This window comes from Gekko japonicus, unplaced genomic scaffold (genome assembly GCF_001447785.1).
Source record: "Gekko japonicus isolate JY-2015 unplaced genomic scaffold, Gekko_japonicus_V1.1 scaffold914, whole genome shotgun sequence".
Lineage (NCBI taxonomy): Eukaryota > Metazoa > Chordata > Lepidosauria > Squamata > Gekkonidae > Gekko > Gekko japonicus.
In genome coordinates, this window is record NW_015160240.1 from 220,121 (window position 1) to 232,411 (window position 12,291).

The window sequence follows — 12,291 nt, forward strand, 5'->3', positions numbered from 1 at the left end:
GAGAACTGGGTTTGATTCCCCACTGCTCCACATGCAGCTGCTGGGTGACCTTGGGTCAGTCATAAGCTCTTTCAAAGCTGTTCTCTCAAGGGCAGTCCTCGGGAGAGCTCTCTCAGCCCCACCTACCTCACAGGGGTGTCTGTCGTGGGGAGGGGAAGGGAAAGGAGGTTGTAAACCGCTCTGAGACTCTGAGTGAAGGGCGGGGTATAAATCCAATCTCTTCCTCCTCCTCCTCCTCCTCCTTCAACCAGACGTTTCTTTTGAAGCGCAAAAGTTGTTTAAATCCAACATAATTTATTTATTTGTCTATTTATTAATCACATTTATACCCCGCCCTCCCTGCAATGCAGGCTCAGGGCGGCTCACAATCAGTGCATAAAATACAGTAAAACAGCATAAAATCATATAAGAATAGTTCCATTATTAAAAAACAGTTTCATGAAGTGCTGGAGATAGTTATTCGAGATGGCTTATTTCGGTGTACCTTCTAAGAATCGATCTGCCCAAGCTCTCCCTGCAGCACAGGCTAGATGTTATAGACTGAGGGCCAGGGCACTATAGTGGTGGCGGCTCTGGCGGAAGAGCTCCGTCTTGCGGAACTGTAAAAGGTCCCACATGGCCCTGATCTCCTCCGGGAGCTCGTTTCACCAGGATGGGGCCACCATAAGCAATGTGAGAGGTACCTTTTCATGAGTCCAGCCTTTGCTTCTCTTAGCCCCGCCCTGTCGTTGAAACATGTGACTTTCCAGGATCTTGGGCAGAGGAAGGTCATTTCAAGCCCACATCACCAGAGTTCTTTGAACGGACATCGAACCGGGGACCTTCTGCGTGCAAAGCAGATGCCTGAAGCCTCGGCAGTGACCACTCCCATTAAAAAGAGCAGAGCGTGCTCATGAACCCGTCTTGCACAGGATAGGACCATTGCTCCATCTAGCCCAGGCCTAGGCAGACCAGTCACCAACCGGCTGGAACCCGTGACCCTCTCCAGAGGATCCTGCAGAGAAAGGGCTTTCCTACACCTGCTGCTTGAGATCCTCAAACCAGAACCTGGGACCTCCTGCATGCAACCCAGGCCTTCTTGCACCTCAGCTGCCGTCCCTCCATCTTAACGCCACAGAGCGAAGGTGTAGCGTTTCATGGATCGTCATACAAAGCCGCCTTTGTTTGGTGTAGTGGTTAGGAGTGCGGACTCTAATCTGGGAGAACTGGGTTTGATTCCCCACTCCTCCACTCGCAGCTGCTGGTGTGACCTTGGGTCAGTCCCAAGTTCTCTCAGAGCTGTTCTCTCAAGGGCAGTCCTCGAAAGAGCTCTCTCAGCCCCATGTACCTCACAGGGTGTCTGTGATGGGGAGAGGAAGGGGAAGGGGAAGGAGTTTGTAAGTCGCTCTGAGACACCTTTGGGTAGTGAAGGGCAGGGTATAAATCCAATCTCCTTCTTCTTTTTCTTCTTCTTCTGTTATGATTTTGGTGCATCTGCCCTGCATACAGGGAGAGTGTGCTACATGTGATATATGCATTTGGCAGTTTGTATAAATCGGGCAGTGTGTATATTTTTCTGCCTTTGGTACCCAGAGATCCTCTAAAAGACCTGTTTTTCCAATTGTGCATATCAGGGCTGGGACCGGTTCCAGGTTTTGGGCGCCCTGGACAGCCAGTGCCCAGAAGTCCCCATCTGCCCTCCACCAGGCACCCCCCACGTGCCTCCCTTTCCACCTGCCTATACGTCCTCCTGTTTGCAATCCCTCTTTTTGCCCATGGTCAGCTACGTGTACCCCCTGGGCACCCAACAGTGCCACTGGGTGGGAGTGCTGCTGCAGGGGCCACCGGGAGTGTTGCCACTGTGCACCGCCCAGGCGCCCTTCCTCGATGCTGTTGGGCAGCTGGGAGTGCAGGTGGTGGAGCAATGAAAGCAAAAAGGTGGGGAATTCCAGGCATGCAGACAGGTGTTAGGGGAAGTACGTGGTTGGGGGTCGGGGCGGTGGGCCCCACCAGAAGCAACGGGCCCTGTTAGCTCCCCCCCCCAAGTATGTTGATGCTGGCCCTGATCCTGGTGTTGTCTGCCATGACTGGCAGAGGCTCTGCAAGGTCTCCGACAGAGCAAGGCCTTTTCCAGGTAGCTCTCCCACATCTTTTATAACCAAGAATGAATTCCCAACTTATTATTATTATCATCATTATCATCATCATCATTATTATTATTGATTACGATGATGGTGATGGCGATGATAATTTGATTTATTAATTGCCTTATCCTGGCTTACACCAGGGTCTGAGTGATGTACAAAGGGGCATAATGCCATAAAATATACAAAACATAAATTCTATATAGGTAAAGGTAAAGGTTCCCTTGCTCGAAACCCAGTCGAATCCGACTCTAGGGATGCGGTGCTCATCTCCGTTTCCAAGCCGAAGAGCCAGCGCTGTCCGAAGACATTTCCGTGGTCATGTGGCCAGCATGACTAGACACCGAGGCTCACGGAACACTGTTACCTTCCCACCGAAGCGGTACCTATTTATCTAATTGCAGTTTCTTGCTTTCGAACTGCTAAGAAGAAGAGAAGAGATTGGATTTATACCCCACCCTTCACTTGGAGTCTCAGAGCGGCTTACAAACTCCTTTCCCTTCCCCTCCCCTGTGAGGTGGGTGGGGCTGAGAGAACTCTGACACAAACTGCTCTTTTTCAAGGACAGCTGTGCCAGAGCTTGTGACTGACCCAAGGTCACATCAGCAGGTGCAAGTGGAGAAGTGGGGAGTCAAACCCGATTCTCCCAGATTAGAGTCCGCACACTTAACCACTGCACCAAGTTGGCAGGGGCTGGAGCCAGAGACGGGAGCTCACTCCGTCTTGCAGCACTCGGGTCTCGAACTGCTGAACTACCGACCTTCCGGTCTGCTGCTCAGCGTCTTAACCACTTGAGCCACCTCAGCCCTATAGAATTCAATATACAACTTAATAAAGATTAAAATTCAGAATAAAAGATCCAAGATGGCGTTTAAAAGATCCAAGGGGAGTTCAGAACAAAAGGGGGAGGGGGGATAGGAAGGGTGCCACCCAATAAGGAAACCGTTGCTGCCCTCAACCAAAAGGCTGGCGGAACAACCGGACATCCCTAGGGCCAGGGATCACCAGCAGGTTGTTATCCGAAGAGGTCTTTCACACACCCGCTGCCTGAGATGGGAGCATGCATCGGCTGTCTCACTTTTCATGTCCTTCATCCTGTTTATGTATTTCTCCCCCCCCCTGCCACCGTTTATGTATTTCTCTCCCCCCCCCTTTCCAACACACTGTGAAAAAGAACATGTAAAACAAACAGGATGTGCAGTCTAAGTGTAGTAGGGTAGAGGATTTGTCCAAGGACACTGCACATCCACAATAGGAACTATCACATCCGGCCTTTTTCTTTGACAAAGCTGAATGAATATGCAGAATCAAACTGGCGACACAGAGAAAAGGGAGGACGTACCATGAGACTGAAGGATCTGAGCCATGTGGGCAAATGCTTTTGCTTCAATTCTGCCATGACTTGTAGAAGCTCTTCTCTACATTAAAGTGCTATTCAAGAGGAGCGGAAGCCAGAATAGACTTCGAGAAAAATAAAGGCACCAGAAGGGTTAACAGCCCCCTACTTCCCTGGAGCCAGAGTGATATAGTAGGAAGATAGGTAGCTGTGTTAGTCTGTCTGTAGCAGCAGAAAAGAGCAAGAGTCCAGGAGCACCTTCGGGCTTTCCTGAGGCACTGCTCACTTCTTTAGATGCCACTTCTGAAGAAGAACAAAGTTTGAGTCCAGTGGCACTTTTTTTTCTTCATAGTTTTTTTATTTTAAGAAAAACAGACACAGTACAGACAAAAAACCAGACAAATATGCATATATAAATTGGGGGAATTTCCATATATCCTCAAATTATCTATTATAGTACCTCATACAATATACTTGTGTTCTAAGTTCTGGTTAATTTTTATATGTATCTTTTGCCTATAAATTAAAATATAGTCTGTTAGTTCTTCTAGATTAGCTGAGCATTCATATAGTTTATTTGTTGTTTTCTTCAAACCATTTGTAGAATCTTAACCATGCTTTTTCAAAGTTTTCTTCAGTTTGTCCTCTCAACATTAAAGTCAGTTTATTCATTTCTGCAGTTTCAAACAATTTATCTAAAGTTTCTTGTCTTGAAGGTAAATTCAGTTCTTCTCCAGTATTTAGCACACATCATTCTAGCAGTTGTCACTACGTGTATAATGAGATAAGCATCTTGTCTTTTACAATTTTCTGGTAATATATTCAATAAGAACAATTCTGGTACATAAGGTATAGTACTCTTTAACATTTTTTGTAATATTTCATGAATCCAAGACCAATATTTTTGACTTTATCACATGACCACCACATATGAAAAAGGGACCAACATTTTTCTTACAATTCCAACATTCATTTGATCAGTTAGGATAAAATGTGGCTGGTTTATCTAGAGTGATATGCCATCTATAGAACATTTTATAAATATAACAATCAGTGCATAAAATACAGTAAAACAGCATAAAATCATATAAGAATAGTTCCATTATTAAAAAACAGTTTCATGAAGTGCTGGAGATAGTTATTCGAGATGGCTTATTTCGGTGTACCTTCTAAGAATCGATCTGCCTAAGCTCTCCCTGCAGCACAGGCTAGATGTTATAGACTGAGGGCCAGGGCACTATAGTGCGGAAGAGCTCTGTCTTGCGGAACTGTAAAAGGTCCCACATGGCCCTGATCTCCTCCGGGAGCTCGTTCCACCAGGATGGGGCCACCATAAGCAATGTGAGAGGTACCTTTTCAGTTGTTTAAATCCAACATAATTTATTTATTTGTCTATTTATTAATCACATTTATACCCCGCCCTCCCTGCAATGCAGGCTCAGGGCGGCTCACAATCAGTGCATAAAATACAGTAAAACAGCATAAAATCATATAAGAATAGTTCCATTATTAAAAAACAGTTTCATGAAGTGCTGGAGATAGTTATTCGAGATGGCTTATTTCGGTGTACCTTCTAAGAATCGATCTGCCTAAGCTCTCCCTGCAGCACAGGCTAGATGTTATAGACTGAGGGCCAGGGCACTATAGTGCGGAAGAGCTCTGTCTTGCGGAACTGTAAAAGGTCCCACATGGCCCTGATCTCCTCCGGGAGCTCGTTCCACCAGGATGGGGCCACCATAAGCAATGTGAGAGGTACCTTTTCATGAGTCCAGCCTTTGCTTCTCTTAGCCCCGCCCTGTCGTTGAAACATGTGACTTTCCAGGATCTTGGGCAGAGGAAGGTCATTTCAAGCCCACGTCACCAGAGTTCTTTGAACGGGCATCGAACCGGGGACCTTCTGCGTGCAAAGCAGATGCCTGAAGCCTCGGCAGTGACCACTCCCATTAAAAAGATGAGAGCAGAGCGTGCTCATGAACCCGTCTTGCACAGGATAGGACCATTGCTCCATCTAGCCCAGGCCTAGGCAGACCAGTCACCAACCGGCTCTCTCCAGAGTATCCTGCAGAGAAAGGTCTTTCCTACACCTGCTGCCTGAGATCCTCAAACCAGAACCTGGGACCTCCTGCATGCAACCCAGGCCTTCTTGCCCCTCAGCTGCCGTCCCTCCATCTTAACGCCACAGAGCGAAGGTGTAGCGTTTCATGGATTGTCATACAAAGCCGCCTTTGTTTGGTGTTGTGGTTAGGAGTGCGGACTCTAATCTGGGAGAACCGGGTTTGATTCCCCACTCCTCCACTCGCATGCCATCTATAGAACATTTTATAAATATTTTCTTTATATGAAGTTGCTTTAGTCATCTTAGCATTTTTTCCATACCTGTGACTTTTGGTTCAAATCAATATTATGACCCAAGTTTTGTGCCCATTTAATATGGAATTTTTAACTATTTCATCTTGAATTTTATTTTCTAACATTAATACATAAAGTTTCTTAATCTTTTCATTGGAATATTCCAGTATCTTATCCATTTCTGTCATTTTTGTATAGAAACCTGTTGGTTTATCTTTGGTATATCTTGATTCTATTTGTATTCTTTCCCACCAAGTTATGTTGGATTCTTGTTTTTTAATGTTTTCTGTTGGTCTCAATTCATTTTTATTGTCCAATAAATCTTCATATCGTATCAAATCATTTTTTTTTGAGAATTTCATCTCTCATTATTCTCTTGTGAAATCTTACATGGACTTCTCTGGGACGTTTGGGTTTTTTGTTTGCATAAGTCAATTTCATTATGGACTTCATCTCAGTTTTTTGTACCCATATATGTCGCCAATATTTGGGTCATTGTTGATTTTAAATTTTCATCCTTCTTTTCTGGTATGTTTTGAAATCTTAATGTATATGCTGCTTTGTCAAGCTCCAGTTTTATAAGGGCTTCTTCTATGGAGTCCTGTTTGGTTTTAACTGCTTCCAATTTAAGATCTGCCTCTTGTGATTCCCCCCCCCCCAAAAAAAATTATTTGTTGCAATAGTTACAGCTGAAATTTCTTGTCTATTTTCTTTAAGTTGTTTCTGAACTTCTTCCATCTGGAGTTCCATTTTCTGAACAAGTGTATCTAATTTGTCTTGAATTGGATCCACAGCAGCTTTTACTGCTGTTGTTACAGCTGAAGTTACTGTCTCTTGAATTAGGGCCTGTAATTCTTTTATTGATATTTGTGGTAAATTGGCACCTACAGATTTGGGTATGCCTGGAGATGGCACCGCTCAACCACTCTTACAGTCAGGAAGTTTCTCCTGATATTTAGCCGGTAACGACTCCCTTGTAATTTCCACCCATTAGATCTAGTCTTGCAATCCGGAGCAAGAGAGAATAGATCTGCTCCATCTTTTACATGACAGCCCTTCAAATACTTGAAGACTGCAATCATGTCCCCTCTAAGCCTTCTCTTTCCCAGGCTAAACAGACCCAACTCTTTCAACCTTTCCTCATAAGACTTGGATTCCAACCCTTTCACCATCCTGGTTGCCCTCTTCTGGACATGCTCGAGCTTGTCAACGTCCTTCCTAAAATGTGGTGCCCAAAACTGGACACAGTACTGGGATACAATTATAACACAATTATAATGACCACACACACCTCACCACGTGCACCCGTGCAGGCCCTGAACAGCCTCCTGCCTTCCCTCTCTCACACCAGTTGCTCGCGGGCCAGAGAAGAGCCCTGAATGGGCTGGTTCCGGCCCCCAGGCCATACGTTTGACACTCCTGCACTAGAGGTTGCCTTTGCTGAACCCAAATACATGTTTTCCCTGTTTCAGCTGAATTTCAAGCCCTTTGCAGCAGTGGGATTGGCATCACAGCTGACGGCAGAGGTGAGTCCTGGGGCAGTGCTTCATCTCGGGCAGGGCTATTTTGGGGCAGGAACGCACAGGAACAGAGTTCCGGCTGGCTCCCAAGTTGGCCACGCCCAGCAGGAGCTCATTAGCATAATAGGCCACACCCAACAGCAGAAACTCATTAGGATTGGCTACATTAGGGGTGTGTGGCCTAACATGCAAAGGAGTTCCTGCTACAAAAAAAGGCCCTGGGTTTTGACCACAAACAAGGTCAACAGAATAACAAGCAAAAGGTGGGTGTGGCTGGATAACCACACTTCTGGTAACAAGTGGGTGCGGCCTAATGTGCTAATGAGCTGTGCTGTCAGGGGTGTGGCCTAATAGGCTAATGAGTTCCTGCGGTTGGGTGTGGCCTATATGCTAATGAGTTCCTGCTGGGCTTTTTCTACAAAAAGAGCCCTGAATTCTCGGGTAAGCCATTGTTAAGGAAGAAAGTCGGCATGGCGTGGAGAATGGGTGGGGCCGGGGGGGGTCACACAGGGGGCAGGTGGTTGCCAGGCTGCCCAACTTCCCTTCCCACATCTAGATATCAACGAATGTGCCTTGAACCCGGACATCTGTCCCAACGGGATGTGTGAGAACCTGCGAGGGAGTTACCGCTGCATCTGTAACTTGGGCTACGAGTCCGACCCAACTGGCAAGAACTGTGTGGGTGAGTTGAACCAGTGGTGAGATGCAGGGGTGACCCAGAGAGGCCATCCAGGCACTCCAACCTGCCCTAGAACCCCAAACCCATCATATTTATTACACTGTTGTGCGGCAGTTCGATTTAGCAAGCTAGGATCTGGGAGTCCCAGGTCCAAATCCCAAGTTTCCCATGAAGCTCTCTTGACTAACTTCAGGCTGATCACTGTCTCTCAGCCTAACCTACCTCACAGGGTTGTTGGGAGGGGAAATCGTGGAAGGGAGAACCACATAACGGGACTCTGAGGTTTTTGGAGGAAGGGGGGACAGCACCTTGTGAAAGAGAGATTTTATAAATTGCTCTTCCAAGTATGCTCAAGGCAATTTGCAAAGAAGCATATAAATTTTCAATATACAGTATATTACAATATAGAACAAAGAGCACATATAACATTACTGTAGCCACGCAGCACTGAAAGGTAGTTTGTATTAAAACCAGTGACTGAAAGGTTCATAAGAACATATGAGAAGCCAAATGTCGGATCAGGCCAATGGCCCACCCAGCCCAACACTCTGTGTTACACAGTGGCCAAAAATACCAGATGCCATCAGGAGGTCCAGCAGTGGGGCCAGGACACTAGAAGCCCTTCCACTGTTGTCCCCCCCCCCAAGCATCACTTGCCCCAGACCAAGAGTTCCTATCTATACCTTGTGGTCAGGGGTCATTTCCTGCAGGAGCGCACAGGAGCGGAGCTCCGGCAGTAAAGAGCCCAGGGGGCGGGCACATGCAACAAGCCCCACCCCCTGCTCCCAGCAGCCCTCAGTCAGAGCAAGAAGCAGCCAGGTAAGTTGCAGAGCTCCCGCCGGCCCCCTGGTCCAAAACAGTCCAGTGGCACCTTTAAGACCAAGTTTTATTCAGGTACAAGCTCTCCCTCCTAATGAGTTATGCTAATGAGTTATGCTAATGAGCTCCTGCACCTCTTTTTCTACGAAATGACCCCTGCTTGTGGCTAAGAGCCACTGGTGGACCTCTGCTCCAGATGTTTATCCATTTCCCTCTTGAAGCTCTACAACTTTAGAGCCATCCCCCACATTTTGCAATTTACAAATGTCCAGCTGGACAAGAAAGCTCTGGTCAAGGACTAAAAAGCAGACTCGGTAAAATGGAGTTTGGAGCAGGGAGTTCCACAGATGCCCATCTCTAAATCCAGCACAGATTGAGCTGCTTGGCTGAGACCAGCTGCAATGCGGAGCAGTCCACTCCAGCCAGAAGTAACAAAGCTGTGCAGTTGCTGGAAGATATTGTGGGAATTGGTGCTTCCCTTCAGTGAAGACATTAGGGCCATTCATCATTCCCACCTAGGATGAGCAGAAATCAACCATGTGCTTAGGCTATCCATAAGAGCAACACCGTTTAGAATAGACCCATCAGTGTTAGGATTTTTGTGAGTGAGGGCAGATAAGAGAGTAAAATACGGTCATGGACACAGATACTTGAAGACACTTATTTCAAAAGTAGGTTTCTAGCCCTCATGACTTGCATCTCCAAAGCAAGGGGTACTGAACACCTGCAGCCTGTCAGACTCACAGCAAACAATGAAATACACTCTTGCAGGAAGGTTTTATTTTATTGAAGCCATGAAGTACTTAGAACAGATTCTCTGTTCAGAATAACACACGGTGCTTGAGACAGGTATAATGAAGCAAGTTTAAAATAACATGGGCCAATAGATATGGTTCCCGCGTCCGCCCTGAGGACTCATCGCGCGCTCAAACCCTGAGAATGCAACGGTTGTAGCTGATTAAACAATTATTCTATTCTCACACTACTGTTCATTATAGACTAAGCAAAAAGCCTCCAAACGCGAACCACCTGTAGCCTTGGCAGATAAGGTTCCTTCAAAGCACTGCTAGCGTACATGGAAAGGAATGCAGTTGAAGATGATCGCATGAGTGTGAGGGGGGACATGCGCACAAGAGTCTAAGCCAACCCAGGGAAGGCGAGGGGGGGGGATGGACACATCTCATATGCATGGAAAAGACATATTGGCAGCTTGCTGACACAGCCTTATCCATAGCATCTCTGTCTGTGTCCCTGCCGCCAGATGTGGATGAATGTGCCGTCAACCGCCTGTTGTGTGACAACGGTTTGTGTCGCAACACGCCTGGAAGCTACAGCTGTAGCTGCCCTAAGGGGTTTGTCTTCCGGACAGAGACGGATACCTGTGAAGGTAAGAAATCCACCCACCTGTCCCTGTTGATTTTCTTTTGTCTCTGCCTCTTCCAGATATGTATAGTTCGTGGGCTAGTTGTAGAGGCAACAGGTCCCCAGAGGACCAGACCTGGACAGATTCTTGGAGATAAGGGGCACGGCCTTGTAGGTCAGAGTTGACAATACTGAGTGAGACAGACAAAGCTAGCTTCTTATGTTAACTTGAATCTCTCCTCCCCAGATATCAACGAGTGTACATCCAACCCCTGTGTGAATGGCGTCTGCAGGAATAATGCTGGATCGTTTGCCTGCGAGTGCTCCCCGGGAAGCAAACTGGATTCCAGTGGCACCATCTGTGTTGGTAAAGATTAATCTGCCAGTTTTCCAATTGAGATGGAAAACTGTAACTGTTGGGAATCTTCCTTTATTTTGTCTTTCTGGATTGCACATGGAGCACTTTTCCTTGCATGGTTTGCTACAGTTGGGAACTCTTTCACGTTTCTTCTTTTATGCATACACGTGCATTGACAGAATGGGGCAAAAAAAGGATTCTTGATGCCGTTGGGCATACTGTTGCACTGAAATCCTATGGGTGTGATGATATACCCACAAGCCAGAGTTTTGAACCCACCCCTGTTTGAGAGCTGGTGCAATGCAGTGCGGTCCAAAAGGTCCCCCATTCAAACTGCCACACAGTTGTAATGGGTCCTTTGGCAAGCAGGTCTCTGTTTCCCCCGTCTGGAATATGAGTTGACCAGTCAGGAAAATACCCCTTGCTTGAACTGGTAGAGAGAAAAGGCAGGTACCATATTGATCGTTGTTACCTTCCTGCATATGGGAGGGGAGCATTTACAGTCAGGGGAACAGGAGGGAGAGTTACGCCAAGCCCAGATCCATATTGCACCCCAGTCAGCTCCTCTCTTGAGGCGAAATTATATTTCTCGGTACTCTCATGTGAGTGAAGACACGGTGAGAACCCCCTCTTTTTTACTTATTTATTTTAGAAAAACAGTGAGGGTACAGCAAAGAAAAGGGGAAAAGGGAAAATTGGGTTATCCAACATAATTACATTTGTCGAAGACAATCATGTAGTACACAATATATAGGACAGAGAATAATTTCCCTTTCATCCCCTTAATTCTAATTTTTAAGGTATTATCTATAAAATACAATAATTTTTATTTCTGTTGGGGTACAATTGTATTCATCATCTTAAGTTTTAAGCTTCAAACTTCATAACTACTCTATTTTGACTACACTGGTTTCATCATTACTACATATTCAACATAACATATTTTCGCCACTTCTACATATTTATTAGAACCTTTAATAGATAAGTAGTATATCACAGTGTAAAAGTCTATTATATATCTCATACAGAGAACCCATTTATATTTGGGATATTACATTTGGAACAGATTTTATTTATTTATTTTTATTACCATATATTTGTATATGATATTTTCTCACTTTAAGTTTGTCTCCTGCTAGGATAGTACATATAATAAACTCTCCATCTTTCCTCAAATTTTGTAACAGAACTGTTTCTCAAATGGGTTGTTAATTTTGCCGTTACTGCATATTCAGCAAGTTTATTTTCCCATTCTTCTAAATGTGGACAGATGTCTACATCATCCACTTTTATTCTCTTAATTATGTCATCTTGTCTAATCTTTATAGTTAAAATCTCTATTGCTAGTATAAATAATAAAGGGGATAAAGAACATCATTGACATGTTCCTTTTTCAGTTGAAATTGCTTCTGTTAGTTTCCCATTAATTAAAATCTTTGCTTGTTGGTTCAAGTATATTCCATGCATCCATCTCCAAAATGCAAGATCACAGCCCATATTTTGTAAAACATCCAGTAAGAAAGGCCATATTGTCAAACGCTTTCTCTGCATCTAGAAATAGAAATGCTACTTTCTTTCTCCTCTTAGTCACAAATTCAATTGCATCTATTATAAATTGTATATTATCTTTCATGTTCTTCTTTGGTACAAAACCTGTTTGGTCAGAGTGTATTAAATTTGGTATGCATTTTCTTAATCTTTCTGCCATTATTGTGGCAAAAATTCTGTAGTCTATATTCAGCAGA

General features: G+C 45.2%; 1 protein-coding gene across 1 annotated transcript in view; it reads left to right on the plus strand.

Moving 5' to 3' along the window:
- Positions 1-12,291, plus strand: part of FBN3 (fibrillin 3) — a 248,900-nt gene that overhangs the window by 125,632 nt on the left and 110,977 nt on the right. Inside the window, exons 13-16 of the mRNA XM_015413252.1 lie at positions 7,281-7,334; positions 7,885-8,010; positions 10,088-10,213; positions 10,436-10,555. Of these exons, the coding sequence (XP_015268738.1) occupies positions 7,281-7,334; positions 7,885-8,010; positions 10,088-10,213; positions 10,436-10,555 (426 nt within the window). The remainder of the gene's footprint in view (positions 1-7,280; positions 7,335-7,884; positions 8,011-10,087; positions 10,214-10,435; positions 10,556-12,291) is intronic.